This window comes from Glycine max, chromosome 7 (assembly GCF_000004515.6).
Source record: "Glycine max cultivar Williams 82 chromosome 7, Glycine_max_v4.0, whole genome shotgun sequence".
Taxonomy (NCBI): Eukaryota; Viridiplantae; Streptophyta; class Magnoliopsida; order Fabales; family Fabaceae; genus Glycine; species Glycine max.
Genome location: NC_038243.2, coordinates 1,968,692 through 1,987,911, shown reverse-complemented (window position 1 = coordinate 1,987,911; position 19,220 = coordinate 1,968,692). Strand labels below are relative to the sequence as shown.

The following is a 19,220-nucleotide window of genomic DNA, read 5'->3' as shown; positions in this document are numbered from 1 at the left end:
CAATATAGTTAAAAAATATCACTACTCTAGTGAAATAAGCTCTACCTGCTTTTTTAGAACTGACTTGCGTTTTTGGACGAATCAAACACATGCAGATCCATCAACTTCTACAATTCTCAAATCAATTATTGAACAACTCAAAGCAGTGAGGACCTAACTTCCCTACCTCTAAGAATTGGCGAAGAAAAGAGAGTTTGATGTATTCAATGCCATTACAAAGCAATTTAAAGATTGATGGAATAACTTGGAAATAAATCTATCCATGTTGAACCATTACTCATGACAAAATAAAGCAAACAACATTAAAATCAAAACACAGTCTTCTGGTAAGTAGCCAAAATGTATTTAGACTTGCTGGAGCAAGTGATACATGAAGACAAAAGAAGTGAAAAAGGAAAGAGGTGTCAAGCTCTTGGCCAATGAGAAAAGACACAAATCAACTGGGGTATGGCATGTTGGATAGTAACTACTTAGAGCTTAAGGGACAAGTCAAGCTTCTGCAACTTCTCTTGTTGTTTAGACTTCAAATTAGTAATGCTACCAAAGCAGTACCCTCCAAACCCTTCTGTCACCAACCTTGTGGAAAACTTGCCTAACTTTGGAACACTATCAGCCAAAGATGACTCAGTTTCTGCCCCCACGCGAAAGTTCCCAATCGCTGGTTGTGCATCCAAAGGTTGCCTCTGCCATCCAATTGAACGGCACGGCCCAAAAATGGGTGTTTGATAAGAAGGTTTGTTAATCATAGAATGAACCTGAATTCCAAGTGCTTTGTTGTACAAGTCATGTGAAGGCAGAAAATGCATGTTGGAGTATGTGTGTCCAAAATCTGCTACGCCAGCTTTGTATCCTCTTCTTGCCAAAGTTCTTTCACGTTTGTGTGCATTCTGGTGTCCCCCTAGTGCCTGGGAACTATAAAACTTTCTTTGGCAGTAGTTGCATGAGAAGACTCGAGGATCCAGTTCATTTCCCTGACTGGATTCTGATGTGTTTTCAGAGAAATTTGTATGGAAACAATTGAGGAGGTTGAGTTCTGACTTTGAGTCATCATCACTTGAATCCTTGTTGGAGAGACTTAGATCTAGTAAAACACGAGGAACCGAGTCATGTGGGTGTTTTTGATCTTCCGTTTGTGTCTGATTCGTCTTTGTTTGAGTGTTGATGGAAGGTTCAGGATTTTGGCATGGCACAGTATCTGAAAATGTGATGATGTTCAAATTTTCAGAAGGGCATGACTCTTGCCTTTGAAGATCCATGTGGCAAGAAATTAGCAACAATTGCCTTGGAGTTGGTGGTAGTATTGGCTATGGAAGTTTGGTTTAACGGCAAGAAAGATGGAGTTTGTGAATGATGTAACAACAATAAATGGTGTGTGCTATGTATAGAAGTAGATAGCACTATTTTGCAGTTACGAGGTCTTAATATAGCAAGACCTAAAAATTAAGAAATGCATTTGTCTGTGTGTGCTTGATTGGAACATATGTAGAACACCCACGTACAATTTGCTAGTTCATACCCCATTGAACGTTTCTTTTTATATATATTTTTTGTAATTTTTATTTGTCTTCTCACTTATCACTTTACATTTCTGGTCTCTGTATCTGCCTTTTATCGGTATATGACGGGCTAAAATCCAAGATAAGATCAATAGCCTACTTTTGAATTTCAGAATAATGTGGTATTGTAGAATGGACTTGTCTTATAAAAGGTGTGGTATTCTGAATTTCTTAACGCTGTTGGTGGATTTGCAGTATCTTCACTGAAACTCTTCTGTCCTTGTCCTGCATTATGGTTTGTTTATCTCGTCTAGGAAATAGACTTGTCCACACTTTTAATTTATTTTTAGCAGGGGAGCATTTGCACGTTACTTTTTTTGAAGTGTTCAACTTATATCACTTTAATCCTTGCACAGTAATTGATTCGATTCTAGAAGACCAACTTACATATATAAATCCTTGTTAGCAACTAATCTCCTATTTAAACTAGTGGCAAAGAAAAAAAATGTAACACAAAGTCTTTATCCTCTATTTCCACGTATTACATATGAGTGATTATTATCAAAGAAAATACAAGTCAACATATCCTATGACAGTTAGCTATTGGGTTGAGTTTATGTCTTTTGTGTATTTTTCATTGTCATGAATCAATTATTCAAAAAATTTAAGTTGTTCCAAGGATTAATGTCCTAACCACTAAATTATGAAATCTCCATAAACTAATTATTCCAAAAACTTCAACCAAATAAATAAAAAGAAAAATCTTTCAAGTAAATCAATACAATTGAGGAGAATTTAATGAAAAAGCATTAATTCAGAGTATGCTGTCCTCTCTCTAGTAATGATCCTTATATCTCTATATTAACCATGCAAAGATAGTTAACAGAAAAAAATCTATAACAGACGCATGGGTGATTTTATATCTCTATATATCATGCATAAATATCTTCAATCAATATTGAGCTGTCTTATTTTTCTAAACGTTATGACAATGCATTCTTTCATTTCATTGAAGCTCTTGTGGCTGATTTCAAGATGTAATAATCTTGCTAGGCCCTCTGTTTCTGTATTTGTTCACCATTTTTCAGATGAACCCTCCACACATACGAACAAGCAACCAAAGATTTGAATTGCCTTAAAGGCATGCAAGAAGAATATGCTGCCCTCATTGCTAATCACCACTTCCCAATGTCGATGTAGTAGGCCCTACGTTGATGTTTCTAACTTAGGATGTGAATGGCGAGCAGTTCATGATTCAGACTCAATTTACTCATTTGCAATTTTAAAAATAAAAATAAAAAGTTATGCAAGACAAAGTTCTGAAAAGTCAGGATGTGATGATGTACTTTCAAAATAATTGAAGATGATCCTAATTTTGGAAATGATGCTTTTAAATTGTAGTTTGCAATTTTTGAAGTATCCACAATGACATTCTGCATTTTCTCATATTTTTCTGTAATTTCAACAATTGTAAACTACTTCAAGTAGCTACAACCTCAATTTAAAACTATACTTTGAACTAGTTATAAAGCAGCAGAAGCACATGTGCAGATGCTTAAAGCTAGTTTGATTGCTTGGGAATTTTGATAAAAATATGGGATTTATTTACACCAAACTTTCTAAGCTGTTGTTCAACCAACTACTATCCAAATTGTGCGCTACCCTCCTTAGCAGCTTAGTTATTGCTAAGAATTGACAAATAGATTTCACTAGCTAGTGTTTTTATAAAAGTTTGTCATAATGCAACAGCCAGAGATTCATAATAATGTTAACGTAGCAACAATGGCAGCTACATATATATACCTGATCCCTTAAACTTAAACATGACTCTTTAAGTATATATTCACCAGAAGATTATAAATTAAAAAACTCAGGACAAGGAGAAATAAGAATTTAGCTAATTCCTTTTAGAAATAAGTAAATAAATAATTTTACAGTGTCCGTCATGTTGTACTCAGACAAAGGTCTTTGGTGCCAAACTTTATCTTATGCTGCTGCATGGTGATATCTTTGTCAGCGTTTTATATTATGTCTTTTTGTGCAAGGTTCTTTCCCGCGATGTTTATACTCGAGATTATTTTCAAGATACTACTTAGTTCGAACCTGTCTTACAGTTTATCGCATGTATTAAATAGTATTATTAAACTGCATCATAACAATAAACTTTCAATATTAAATATTAATAATAAATAATAAAAACAAGAGATGTAAAGGTGGCAAGCAAAAACTAATATACTTATAGCATTTCTACTCTTGCAAAATTATGTTGAAAGTCTAATTAATTAACATGATTTTACGGAAAAAAAACACATTTTTAGCTAACCAAAATCAATTTTGTCATCTCTTGTACAAACACACACTTACTCCACTCTCAAGAGGTAAATTAAATGTCTCGATCTCTTTGAAGTGAAATTGCTATTTGTGGTCAGGAGTGTATTATTAGGTAGATAACTACTAGGTTTAGGTGACATTGAATTTGACATCGTGATGTTAAATAAGTTACTATAACGATAAAACTAAACTATTATATATTTTGTTTTGTTACTTGTATCACATCTTTACATGAAACATTGACATAAATCAGTGAATGATTAATTTCTAATATTCTTTTAAGTATTAAGGAAAATTGACAATGATATAATCCTGAAATGGTATGAGAAATGTGAAGTCTTTCTTGAAACTCTTATAACCTTTCCCTTTCCTGAGGGTTGAAGCCATCCTCATTTTATTTTTGATTGTGACAACAACCACACAAAAAGTTTTGTACACAATTAACTGAGGCCGCACGATTGACATGCATTGTAGAAACACATGTTGTGATACCTAGCTAGCAAAGAATTCCTTTATATTTGATGGATAACTGATAACTTTTGAGATTGTTTAACTCTTTTGCTTGTGTTCACGTTGACCTTGTATCAAATGCTTGACAAAAAAGAATAATGACAAGAAAAGGATACGTTGTGTGTCTACATCATATGGGAAATGCATATAGGGGTTAAAGATAATTAATCATCGAGTGAATTAAACTAATTGTACTTGTGTGTTTGGATGCGTGAGATATTGTTGATAGGCTCTTAATTACTTGGTTAGTTTGAAGTTTGAACGATAAATCTGATTGGAAGATGCGGTTTGGCCTCCCTACTTTTTTTTTTTTATCAACTATGGTATTGCACATAACAGTGGAGAATGTGATGTTTGGCCTATATGTAGATGGAACTGATTAATTAAGTGTAAGGAGGAGGATTTAAGATTGATACGAGACATTCGAATATCATACTCATATATCAAATAATTAATATCTATTTTTTCTTTTTTTATTACATTTATCACTAACTATTCATGCCTGTTTTTTTCTCTTAGAATGTATTTTGTAGAAAAAAATATATGTGAAAAATAAGGAGGAGAAAAACAAACTAAAAATAGAATGAAATAAAAATAAGAAAAATAGAATGAGAATGAATGTATTTAGTTTAAGAGAAATGAATAAATAAATAAAAATGATTTATTCAATTAAAATAATTTTTATCAAAATGTAAAAATGAATTATCAAAATGTATAATCAATTATTCAAAAAAAAAAAACTTGATAATCAATTGTATTTATGAAGTTTTTATGTATATGCACTACACTTGTCCAGGAAAAATCCCTAAAATGTATGACAAATTACAAGGAGTGAGTTACATGCGGAGAATTCAAAAAATCAATATATATATATACATATATATAAACTTATTTATCATAATAATAATATTAATATAACGTGTTCCATTATAAAGAAAGACTGACTTCTGGAAAAGAATATTTACATGATGGATTGCGTAGGTGAAATTCATTGTTGTCGATCAAAGTCATTGAAACATCAGAATATGAATTGATATGGTTGGAGATAAATTAAGGCGTAATGGGATAATTAAGTATTAAGTTTCTCTCAAAGTTATCTGCTCTTTTGTACTGTTACGTTTGCTAAGTCTAATTTGACTAAAAATCCTTTTGAAGATCTTCTTGCTTATTTATTAAGTATGAATCAATGTAATAAAAGTAATAGGGACTCAAGAATTTGTTCATTAACAACCCATTATATCAACATGAGAACATGTAGCGATAACTTGAACATCACCACTTATTTTCACTATCACACAAATCATAACATCATATGCTTCAAGGAAGTGTAAATTTGAATATGACAAAAGAGATACACGGTGTTTATGGCTCATTTGTAGTTATATTGCTGCATACTATATCATGTCTAGTAATATTTAATGTGAAGTGGAAAAAATTAGGCCAAAAGTAAAGGCAAAGTAGCCTCAATAATGATATTTCAAATGAGTCAAGGAGGCTGACTTTTGGACAAGTAATAGTATATTTGATTTGAATTCTGTCCAATTTATTCATGATCATAGGATACAAATAAACAACAATAAATTATATGCAAGAATTTCTCATTCGGATTGTTGATGGTTTCCAATCAAACTAATATGTAAAGGACTAAAGGCTACCACTCCAAAAACATTAAAAACTAAAAAATTCTATGTTGCATCCTTTTTCTAAAAGTAAATTCTGTCAGTTTTTTTTTTTCAGAATACGTTAGCAGTGTTGTTTGTTTTTTTAATAAATAAAAGATTCATACCTCTATGACTTGGTCCAGCTACCCGGCCATCTACTACCCTTGATGAATCTTGGCAAAGTCTGACTAAATTCTATTCAGTCCTGTCTAGCCCATGTAACAGATGTTGTTAGTTTGATTTGCTTTCTCATGGGAGAAGCCTGACAGCCTAATGTACCATGTCTGGATTAGGCCTATGAATATTACGCAGCACCATTGGAGTAAAAACTTGCGGAGTGCAAAAAACTAGTTCAGTGGCTAAAGACAAATATAATGTTTTATAAGTGGACTAACATTCACAAGTGCTTGGATTATGTAGATCTCGAGTTATTCTAGCTGTTCCTTGCTGACTAGGTCATATCACATTTAGAACAAGAGAAATGCTATAAAATATTTTCTAACTTTCCTTATTACTAACTGACACTTGTTGGAAATTATAAAATTATGTAAATCACATTTCTTATTTAATAAATCTTATTCATAATTTTTAATAATTTTAACCAATAAAAAGTGCATTAAAAGATTGTTGCTTGCACTAAAGTACAATAACCACTCTTAACTAAAACTCTCTCTTATTTACGTCTTAAAATTTAAAATTATAAGAATATCAAAATAAATAATTTTTTAAAATTTATTTCCTTTTCTTCATAACTAAATAAAGTATCTAATCAAAATCTTTTTTCTTTCTTCCATTGAAATCACTCACGTTCCCTACTCTCTATCCAAGCAGTCCCAGAAGCCACTATTTCAGTTTTATTTCTTCTTAATATAACAATGTAAAAATTAGTAACCATCTGCCCAAAACCTCATCAATTATATCATTCAACGAGAAACTCATAATATATTTTGGTTGGATTTTCAAGATAATTTTTTCTTGTTTGAAACCATGAAAAAGAAAGAAAACACAAGTCCCACCTTGAAATGTTTTCCAGCCCCTCACCATGCCAAAATATCCTGGCAGGCAGTGACTACAAGGGCATATTTTGAGCAAAAAGTCTAAGATCTTGATTTCACCTTCTCTCAAATGATAACTACATAAGATAGAAGGTCTCTTATAAGGTTGATTTAACGGTTGGAAGAGAGAACTGAAGGGTGAAGAGTGAAGAAAAAAGGAAAAAGAGATTGCAAGTTTAAATCTTTCACCGATATTTCTAACAAAAACTAACAAAATAACATTTATAAATAAAAAATTAATAATTCTTGTTTCTCAAATTCCTTCTTATTATTAGAAGGAGAAGAAAAAAAAATTAAAAAAAAAAACTCTTTTATTTGTAATCTCCTTGATAACTAGTGATGAAGATTGAGATATAATCTAAGAGAACAAGAATGAGGGTAGAGAAAAGATGAGAAGATTTTATATGACTTTAATCTTCTTTCTTGAAATAACTTTTATATTTATAATTTTTTCCTCCCTTTATAAAAGTGGACATTGCTTCTTTATCTCCTTTAAATGAGATATTTATGTTTGTTCCCAAAAAGTCTTACTTTAACCCTCAAAGATCAAATATGAAATATGACTAATTTTGATTAAAAAAATATGAAAAATATCAAGGAGTCTAACTCAATTATTTAAGTATCATGCATAAATTATTGTAAACTCTTTGTTGTATCTATCTTTGATTCGATGAAAATAAACACACAAAAAAACTATATTTTAGAAAACTCAAAGCAATACAAGTCAAGAAGAATGATATTACTAAGACATAGCATTAGATTTATGAAATTTCAAGTATTACAGTACAATTTAAATTTTTAATAATTTAACCAATAATAAATACATTAAAAAAGTATTGCTAGCTCTACCCTTAAATACAATGACTTGGAAAGAGACCAAGATATTCTAGTTGTCACTTGCTAGGTAGGTAGGTTATATTACATCACATTCAGAAGAGAAATTTTAGCAAAGATAAATGTTAACACTATTATTAACTGAAATTTGTTATAAATTATAAAATTATTTAATTTTTGTTAAATTATAATTTTGCTTTTTTTGATTTTTTAAATTCATGATTTTGATCCTTCTGATTTTTAATTGTAATATTTGATCTTCCTAATTTTATAAATTTATAATTTTAGTCCTTCTAATAGAATATTAGACTAATAATTGTGATTCATAGATTTATAAATTTAATTATAAATTAAATAAAACATATTAATTATTAAAAAAATTGACAAAAGATCATTAACTCTAATGTGGTGTTGTTGCTAGCGGAGTCCCATGTGATGATAGAGGTGGAAAAAATATTTGCAGGAGAAAGGAAGAACACCATATTATGGAGGTTCAAGGTTAATAATTTTTATTAAAATTTTAATAATTAATAATTTTTAATTAATTTATAAGTAACTTAATAACTATTTAATCATAATCATTTGTTGATAATCTACCGATGGAACCAAAATCATTAATTTATAAAATTAGAAAAATTAAATGTTACAATCAAAAGTCAAGAGGACCAAAATCTTAAATTTTAAAAAATAAAAGAATGAAAATTATAATTTAGCCTTTATTTTTATTATTTATTTAATAAATCTCATTAGTGATTTTTAAATTTTTAACAAATAAAATGGATATTAAAAAGTTTAGATAGAACTTCTCTTTAGAACATTATCTTCCCAAAAGACCCAGTTAAGAGGGTAGTTATGTCTCGACAATATTGGCAAGTTTTTCTTTTTATTCCATACCACTAAGATTAATTCAGGAAATATAATCATGTTTTATTTTCAATTTTTCAAAAACTATTTCAACAAACTGATATAAAAGTAATTCCTCAAAATAAATTGAGCCGAACACACTGTAAAAAAATATATTCTTTTCACTCACTACAAGTTATGATATATGAAATCGGAACCAAGAAATGGAACACTATGTAATATGTAATTTCTGATCTTTACTCGGTATTGCTTTCTGATACATGGATAAACAATCGATTAAAAAATAGACTACTTGCAAAATGTGTTTCAGCATGGCACGAGCTACCAAGGCCAATAGACAAGGAACATACAAGAGTTTACAAAAGTTGAGCACCCAACACAAACAACAGCTTCACTTGGATAGCCAGTACATGAAAATGAGAAATGTGCATACGGCAGAAACAAGGGAAAGTATAATGGTCTCCATTGACTTTTTTCTCTTTATTGCTGAAAGTATGTTATTTACCTGCAAAATTATTCAAAAAGTGGTACATCAAACACCAGAATTTCAAGTAAAATCCATCCATGTTTAATAAACAAAAACTTCAGAACCAAAAGGTGGTTTCAACATTCTCAAAATATGAAATCCATCAATCATATTTTATGTATAACTTAACATCCTTATTTAATCTCACAAGACATGGACAATGTAGATGGCCAAAAGGAAATGATTAAAACACCAAAATCCATGATGATGAGAATCATACCGTTGGGAGGCGACTGCTCACATTGCCAAGCTTTGAATTGATACCGCCAAATGTCGAACGTTGGAAGACAAGTGCTCCTAGTGATGCTTGTGCTTGTGAAATTACATTGTCCATCTGCAGCACAAGAATAGGCAGAAAACCTCAAAATAAGACTAGCCCAATTGGACATCAGACACAATTTTGAAAAATCAAAGGCCTCTCAGAAAAGCAGTTTTTTGCAACAAGTTAAAAAGCTGCTAACCCAGTTAAAGAAAATTAGATAATATACAAATCAGATGCATTGTAGGGGAAAAATAAATCATATAATAGTGTAATATTCCGTTGGGAATATCTGGAATCTATGGATTAAAAAGAAAGAAAACAGCACTTTATATCAGAAAAGCAAAATAAGTGTTTTGTATCACTGACATGTCCTGCACTTCGGCTGATAGATGAGCGCTCTTTTAGGAGTGCATGCTGTTCAGAGTCTACACCTTGTTCCAAATCTAATCTTGTTCGATCAAATTCTTTAAAATCTTCTAGCAGTGAAGCATGTTCTTGCTTAGCTTTAACACTTGAGTGAAGACGATAAAACTCCTGCAGTTCAATTACATCCAAGCTTAGTGCAAAAAGTTTGAAGAAATAAAGTAATTAATAAAAACAAAAACAAATAAAACATTACAAAGTAAAGACAAAGGTAAACTTTATGTCAAATATCTAAGAGCAAATTATGGATGTAATATATAGTAAAACTTTGAAAATCAGTATCAAGTATCACCTAGCTTAAAATATCTTAAAGACTTTGAGAAAGAAATTGGGATACAAAATAGGGAGATCATAGTGTTGAATACTGGTGGATAAATTAAAGATTAAATAACGTATATAATCCAATAACAATTCACAAGGTTATGGCATTAACAAGATACGATGCTGATTACAGTTACAAGCAGTTTGTCAAATCTCCAGGCAGTGAAAGGATTCTTTCTATACAAAACCTTATAAATAAAATTGGGAAAGTTCCAATATTCACTTGCCATTAATCGAAGTGAAGAAGTTGGACACATTTGTTTTAAAATCCTTAGTTATCAGAATAAACCATTGGTCTCAGGATACATGAAATGTATACCCCTATTTGCATGCAGAAAGCAATTCAAAATAATGAAACCACCACATAATGCATAGGCTCACCGCTCACACAAAATGATATAGGCTAACTCAAGCTCAGACTGTAGAATACCTGGGTGAGATCTTGAAGAATTTCTTGGTGTCTAGTCAATGTATGAGAAACCATTTCTGAACCACCAGATGATACCCAAGCTTGCATCTGTGTGTTTACTTGTTGGAGTTGCTTTAGTAAACGCTCAATCCAAGACCCTAGATCACTCTCTGCAATGTCAGCTTTTGTAGAAACATTAGCAGAAACCAATTTACGATAAGAATTCATCTGCTCATCCAACTGAGCTTCAAGTTTTCTCGCCTGCAAAAGATTGGGCAGGGGGAGATTTCTGCTATCAATCATTTGCAATATACATGAATTGCAAGCTTGAAGATGCAAACTACTAATACAACTAAAATTCCATAATACTATGTACAGTTATATCATTCATATAACTATTTTTTCCCTCTATATTACATCGACCATCTTATCTCACACTCTTCTTTCTTCTCTTTCCATCTCTCACTTTGTTGTACACAAAATTGTACAACTTCAAATACAATTTCTCTATTGCATAAGCTTTTCCATCAGGACTCCAGCAAATACTAGCACTGCCAAAAACATGGAAGGTTCTGACAAAATTAACATTCTAATCCATACTGTGTCAGTGTAGATAGAGAAAAGGCAAATATTGAGAAGCATATCTAAAAAATCTACTGATTTTAACCACCAGTACATATAAACAAAAGGTTTGAATTGTCAACGGCTTGCAACTTAACTATTCAGCATAAAATCTTACGATTCATGATTTTAATCATATGATTTGATGCGATTCAGCTAGCTATCAATTCGTATCATAAGATCAATTGCAATTTTCTTTGAATCTTATAATGTATGAATGAATTGATGCAATTTCATATAATCAACACCAATCACACGATTCAAGAATTTGTTATTTTTTTTTCTTTTTACTTTTCCTTACGCAATTCACATAAAGAAATTTGAAAAGTCATATAAGCTTAAATTGATAAATGAAAAATAATTGAAGAAGCATTTTTGAACTTATCCTATTTTATTATTCCACTACTTTATTTGTCACTCAATGCATGAACTCTAATTGGTTGTTGCATTTCTTCATTTCCATTCTTCCAAAATAGAGGCTTCACAAACTAAGATATAACTAATAATTTTGTTTTACAAGGCATTTTATCTATTTATAAATATTACATTGAACACCATGTATCATCTATGTGATATATTTAAAACTATTTTTCGTTGTCTTAGAATGTTACGATTCAATACAAATTATGATTAAAATTAGCTCAACAATTCACGTTTCACGATTTGAGTCTCAATTCAATTGCCTATTTGGTTTAGCATTGGAGTAAAGACAAAATAGAATTAATTTTGAAAAAGCTGAAAGAGGAATTGCACTGAAAATTTTATTATCATTGGAAAGTGGGAAAACTGATTTTATAATGGTAAAACAAATAGGGCATTAGTCACTCAAAATCACTTCATATTTTCGAAAGAGTTTACATCACTGTGCTCCAGTGTTGTTTAAGCACAAAACAATATCTCTACACCATCTATGATCACCTTGTTATCACAGAACATTTTTTTAGCTGGTAGCTTCACATAATATTCTTCTGCCTAAACTCATCCTCTGTGGATGTAGATCACAATGCAAAAACCTTGATTCCTAAACAAATCAGGTGCATTCCTAGCCTGCCAATCCTATCCTAAGCACCTAAATGTACGAACAAAACAATCATCTAAAGCATTGCAAAAATTCATAATCCAATCCATTAACAATTCAAAAAGCAAACTAAAGCCTCGTCACCGCGGGGGGGAATTCCAACACTGAAAACCTGCAACTCAACAAATCAAACCATGTTCAAAGCACAGATAGCAAAAGGGTAGTAGAATCCCATCCTTGATCCCATGAATTCCCCATCACCGACAAAATGAAGAAACCCTAGAAGAAGAAAAAACCGAAGTTTTACCAATTTGGCACTCGAATTGTGCATGCCCAGATTAATTGAATCATTTACAACATAATCAGAAGCAGAATCTGGCAAATTAAAGCATGATAAGGAGGAGAATAATTGGAACCTGTTTGCGAAGAGCATCCCAGGAACTCGGCACCTCCATGAATGGATCAGAAACAAAACAAAGATAAAAAATCGAAACTTGTTTTTATTTTATGATGAATTAATAGTGAACGTTGTTGAATGTTTTTGAGGTTGTTTGGCTATGAAGACAGGTCGTCTGCACCTGCGGGACAGACGACTTGCGATTCCTTCCTTCCTCTTCCTTTTTCTCTTTTAATGATTTTTATTCTCTTACTATTTATTGTGTTTTTCTCCAATAGGGCTAAAAAAGAAAAATAAATGAGTTTGCTTTCTTTCTAATCCAGAATTTTAGATAGATCTGAGTCTTTTCCTTTCTTGGATAAGACGTGTGTCGAGCAATGTTTATGGGGAAGAAAAATTAAAGAATCATTAACATGTAATCAATAGTTGAATTTGATAAAGTTCTTCTAAAATTCACAATGAATTGAAATTTTCTTTCATAAATTGAATATAAAAAAATTATTAATTCAGAATTATTTATATTTTATTTATATAAATTAAAATTAACTTAATATAATGTTTTTAAAATATATTAATAAATTAATCATTTAATTATTTTTATTATTACTCATTTTAAATAAAATTTAGATAAATAATTTTAATAATATATAAATAAAAATTATATTTTATATTAAATTATTGAATGATGTTATAATTATTTAAATTACACGGATAAAATTAGATCTTATATACATGTGACAAAATTAAAATTTACATTCTTGCTAAAAGATATATTTATATTGTTAATTAAATACACAATTAAAATAGAAGTCACAAGATATTGTTTTACTTTTTTTTAGACCATAAATATTTTTATTGAAGGACTCAAACTTGAGACTTACTTTTAATTAAGTTGAAATAATTTTATATACATTTATTTACACACTTGATTATAAAAATGACTAGTTAATTTTGAATTTGAATATTAAATATGTAATTTTCTTAAATATTTGGATTTTGTATTCATAACCGTCTGATTCATTGTGAACATATTTTTCTCCGTTGTACTGTACATATAATTTTAAAAAAGTGGTACAACTGTTGTCACCACTGTGCAAATATAACAACTTTCTATATTGTTATTGTGCATTTAATTAAATGTAAATTATTGCCACATTATATCATTTGCATACAACTTTATTTTGGAATTATGTCATAAAAAATGATTAAGAAAGTATCTGCATTTGATGGGGCTTTTTGGTACGTTTGTACTTTGCAGGCATTTGGCAGAGAAAACACCAGCTTTTCCAGGAAAGTTTTTTGCTATCCATTTCAGGGATAAAGTTGTTTTTGTGGCGCTCTGCTAACTGTATAATTGATGATTATTAATTCATGGGCCGGGCTCGCTATTGTTTAGGAAATTACTTCCTGCACCGAAAACTTTTCTTCTTCACCAACAATTTTAGTGAAATGGCGAAATTGCCCTTCAGTTAAAATTAAGAACAGCATCCCCTACATCCATCCCCTTTCCCTGCTACTAGTTTTGTCGTGCTCCCTTGCTTCATCATGATCTCCCCTCCTTCATCCGTTCATCAAACGCTCCCTTGCGCCGCGAACTCCCCTTTGTTTGTTGCTTTCATCGTCACCGTTGCATGAGTATGTATCTTACCCTTTAAGCTTTTCTTTGTTGCGAAAGGGAATCCATATGCAACATACGGATTGACAATTCATATGAATCTTACGAATTGTAAATTTGTACAAACTAATTTTTTTAAAAAGATTAAAAAATATATATATTTAATGTTTTTTTAATTAATTTAATTATAGCTTTTTATAATTATTACATTAAATAGATTTTTGTTTTTGACCATATTATAATTAATTTTGATCTAATAATGTATTTATATATATATATATATATAAATTTTAAATAAAAATCATAGATTTAATAAAAATTTATATATGTAAAATAATTAATTATTAGATCAAAATTAATTATCAAAAAAATTATTATATAAACTTACATGTGCATTAAATATACATTAGAAATTTTAGTATTATATATAACTACATTAATTATTTTATAACATAATTGATCTATTAGTTCAATTGATTATGGATCATGAATCCGTAAGTCTCTTAAGGATTATGAATTGTATGTTTTATTAGCAAGGATAATTTTGAAAAATTTGAAAAAATGTTGGGTGTAAAAAAGATCTTGACGCAGGAAGAAAAGGCGTATTTTTTTTGTTGGTTGGTATTTTTCCAGGTAGCTAGCAGCATTTGATGCAACTTGGGTCTGTTACTTTCTGCTAGTCCAATTTTTTGTTGTACGCTTTTGCTATTTACGCTTAGGTATTTCCTAAGTACATCCCTGTACTCCCTCTACCTCTCAATTACCCTTTATATTCTTTTTCTTAAAAAAATATACCCCTTTTCTTCCCGAAACATCTTTCTCGAATTACACATACATATTACCAGAAATGTATCTCTAAAACTATGATTGATAGTTTCAAAAATATACTTATGCAATAGGTATACATTTTTTAATAAAGGGTGATTTTTCCATAACTGGGTTAGCAGCTTTTTAACTTGTTGAAAAAACTGCTTTTTAATCCGTATATTTCTTTAAAATAAAAAATATTTATTATCACAATTTTTTTACTATTACAAAATTTAATATATGTTAAATAAATGTTTTTTATTTTATAATAATAACCCGAATTAAATATGCACTAAATTTTGTAATAGTAACCCGAATTAAATAAAAAATATTTAATGTATATTTAATTATCGTTACTATTACAAAAATATTTAATACATTAAATTTTATAATAATAATCCGAATTAAATAAAAAATATTTAATGCTTTAATTCGGATTACTATTACAAAAATATTTAATGCATTAAATTTTGTAATAGTAATCCAAATTAAGTATACATTAAATTTTGTAATAGTAACCCAGATTAAATAAAAAATATTTAATCCATATATTTTTTTAAAAATAAAAAATATTTACTTTAACAAAAAATTTTACTATTACAAAATTTAATATATATTAAATAAATATTTTTTATTTTGTAATAATAACCCAAATTAAATATGCACTAAATTTTGTAATAATAACCCAAATTAAAAAAAAAATATTTAATGCATATTTAATTCTGGTTATTATTACAAAAATATTTAATGTATTAAATTTTATAATAGTAATCTGAATTAAATAAAAAAATATTTAATGCATTAATTCGGGTTACTATTACAAAAATATTTAATGAATTAAATTTTGTAATAATAATCCAAATTAAATATACATTGAATTTTGTAATAATAACCCAGATTAAATAAAAAATATTTAATCCATATATTTTTTAAAAATAAAAAATATTTACCATCACAAATTTTTTTATTATTACAAAATTTAATATATATCAAATAAATATTTTTTTTTATTTTGTAACAATAATCTGAATTAAATATGCATTAAATTTTGTAATAGTAAAATACAAAATACAAAATAATCTAAAAATTTAAAAATCAAAAGCATAAATTAACTCACGGAAAAAGGTTTTTCCGTGGCTTCTTGCGGAAGAAGTTCTTCCGCGAGATGGCCCAGAAGAAGGTTCTTCCGCATTTAATGTTACAACTGTGGAAGAACCTTCTTCCGTAAGAATTCATGGAAGAAAGTTCTTCCGTTGTTGTAATTTACAACTACGGAATAACCTTTTTCTGTGGCTTCTTACAGAAGAAGTTCTTCTGTGAGATGGGACGGAAGAAGATTCTTCCACAGTTGTAACATTAACTGTAGAAGAAGGTTCTTCCGCGAAAACGTTAAGGGGTATTTTGGGAATTCTAAAAATTACTGGATGCACCAGCAATCTTGCAGGGTGCCCCTAGCAATTTCCCTTTTCTGAGAGGCCTTTGATTTTTCAAAATTGTGTCTAATGTCCAATTGGGCTAGTCTTATTTTGAGGTTTTCTGCCTATTCTTGTGCTGCAGATGGACAATGTAATTTCACAAGCACAAGCAACACTAGGAGCACTTGTCTTCCAACGTTCAACATTTGGCGGTATCAATTCAAAGCTCGGCAATGTGAGCAGTCGCCTCCCAACGGTATGATTCTCATCATCATGGATTTTGGTGTTTTAATCACTTCCTTTTGGTCATCTACATCGTCCATGTGTTGTGAGATTAAATAAGGATGTTAAGTTATACATAAAATATGATGATGGATTTCATATTTTGAGAATGTTGAAACCACCTTTTGGTTCTGAAGTTTTTGTTTATTAAACATGGATGGATGTTACTTGAAATTCTGGTGTTTAATGTACCACTTTTTGAATAATGTTGCAGGTAAATAACATACTTTCAGCAATAAAGAGAAAAAAGTCAATGGATACCATTAGACTTTCCCTTGTTGCAGCCGTATGCACATTTCTCATTTTCATGTACTGGCTATCCAAGTGAAGCTGTTGTTTTTGTTGGGTGCTCAACTTTTGTAAACTCTTGTATGTTCCTTTGTCTATTGGCCTTGATAGCTCGTGCCATGCTGAAACACATTTTGCAAGTTGTCTATTTTTTTAATCGATCGTTTATCCATGTATCAGAAAGCAATACCGAGTAAAGATCAGAAATTACATATTACATAGTGTTCCATTTCTTGGTTCCGATTTCATATATCATAATTTGTAGTGAGTGAAAATAATATATATCAGTTTGTTGAAATAGTTTTTGAAAATTGAAAATAAAACACGATCATTTTTCCTGAATTAATCTTAGTGGTATGGAATAAAAAGGAAAAGTTGTCAATATTGTCGGGACATAACTATCCTCTCAACTAGGTCTCTTCGAAAGATATTGTTCTTTCACTAATGAGATTTATTAAATAAATAATAAAAATTAAAGGTTGAATCAATGTAATAAAAGTAACACGGCGGAAGAATTTGTCCATTAACAACCCATCATACTAACATGAGAACATCAAACAATAACTCAAACATCATTTATTTTCACTACCATACAAATCACACCACCATATACTTCAAGGAAGTGTAAATTTGAATAGGACATAAGAGATATACCTATACACGTGTCTATGGCTCATTTGTAGTCATATTGCTACATACTATATCATGTCTAAAGATCTAATGCGAAGTGGAGAAAGTTAGGTCAAAAGTAGAGGCAAAGTAGCTTCAATAATGGTGTTTCAAATTATTAAAGCTACTTTGTCTCTACTTTTGACCTAACTTTCTTCACTTCGCATTAGATCTTAGACATGGTTTAGTATGTAGCAATATGACTACAAATGAGCCATAGACATGTGCATAGGTATATCTCTTCTGTAAATTATTAAAGCTACTTTGTCTCTACTTTCGACCTAACTTTCTCCACTTCGCATTAGATCTTAGACATGATATAATATGTAGCAATATGACTACAAATGAACCATAGACATGTGTATAGGTATATCTCTTCTGTCCTATTCAGATTTACACTTCCTTGAAGTACATGGTGGTGTGATTTGTGTGGTAGTGAAAATAAATGATGTTTGAGTTATCGCTAGATGTTCTCATGTTAGTGTGATGGGTTGTTAATGGACAAATTCTTCAACCCTGTTACTTTTATTACATTAATTAAATCTTTAATTTTTATTATTTATTTAATAAATCTCATTAGTGATTTTTAATTTTTTAATAAATTTAAAATAGAAGGACTAAAACTCTCTTATTTAAGTTTTAAAATTATAAAAATAAGAAAACAAATAGTTTTTTAAAATTTCTTTCCTTACCTTCTTAACTAAATAAAATATTCTATTAAAATCTCTTTTCTCTCTTCCATTTAAATCACTCACATTCCTTCCAGAAGTTATTGTTTCGGTTTTATTTCTTCTTAATATAAATTAGTAACCATTTCTCCAAAACCTCATAAATTATATCATTAACCGAGAAACTCAATATATTTTAGTTGGATTTTCAAGATAATTTTCTCTTGTTTGAAAAGTGAAAATTAAAGGAAAGAAAACTCTAACACAAATCTCACCTCGAAATATTTTCCAGCAACCGACGATGCCAAACTATCCTGACTGACTTTGAGGAAAAAATCTATTGTCTTGGTTTCACCTTCTCTCAAAAGATAACTACATAAGATTTGAGATCTCTTATAAAATTGATTTAGTAAGAGAAATTAAGGATTAAGGGTGGGAAAAAAAAGAGATTGTAAATGTAAATCTCTCACCGATATTTCTAATAAGAACGATCACAATAACATCTGTTAATAAAAAAAATTAACTACACTTGTTTCTTGTATTCTTTCTTACTATTAAAAGGAGAAGAAAAAAAAAAACGCTCGTTTGTTTGTAGTCTCGTTGATAACAAATGATGAAGGTTGAGATATATTCTAAGAAAAAGAGAATAGAGTGTAGAAAAAAGAAGAGAAAATTATATACGAGTTAAGTTTAATCTTCTTTCTTGAAATAAATTTTATATTTATAATTTTTCCTCTTTTATAAAAAT

At 29.7% G+C, this 19,220-nt stretch overlaps 2 protein-coding genes across 3 annotated transcripts; both read right to left on the bottom strand.

Moving 5' to 3' along the window:
• Positions 1–181: 181 nt before the first annotated feature.
• Positions 182–1,648, bottom strand: LOC100816861 (zinc finger protein 3). Its single transcript, XM_003529733.5, has one exon. The coding sequence runs from the start codon at positions 1,254–1,256 to the stop codon at positions 471–473; it is 786 nt and encodes a 261-aa protein (XP_003529781.1). The 5' UTR covers positions 1,257–1,648; the 3' UTR covers positions 182–470.
• A 7,286-nt stretch (positions 1,649–8,934) lies between these two features.
• LOC100305690 (putative golgi SNARE protein) lies at positions 8,935–12,991 on the bottom strand. 2 transcript variants are annotated; one of them, NM_001361597.1, is made up of 5 exons: positions 12,748–12,991; positions 10,714–11,243; positions 9,906–10,073; positions 9,498–9,611; positions 8,935–9,256 (listed from the first exon to the last, which is right to left on the bottom strand). In NM_001361597.1, exons 2-5 carry the CDS (start codon positions 10,993–10,995, stop codon positions 9,143–9,145), a joined length of 678 nt encoding a protein of 225 aa, NP_001348526.1. In that variant the 5' UTR covers positions 10,996–11,243; positions 12,748–12,991; the 3' UTR covers positions 8,935–9,142. The 2 variants fall into 2 exon arrangements, with proteins under 2 accessions (NP_001348526.1, NP_001235346.1); NM_001248417.2 differs by having other exon boundaries at positions 10,714–10,953.
• Positions 12,992–19,220: the final 6,229 nt, after the last annotated feature.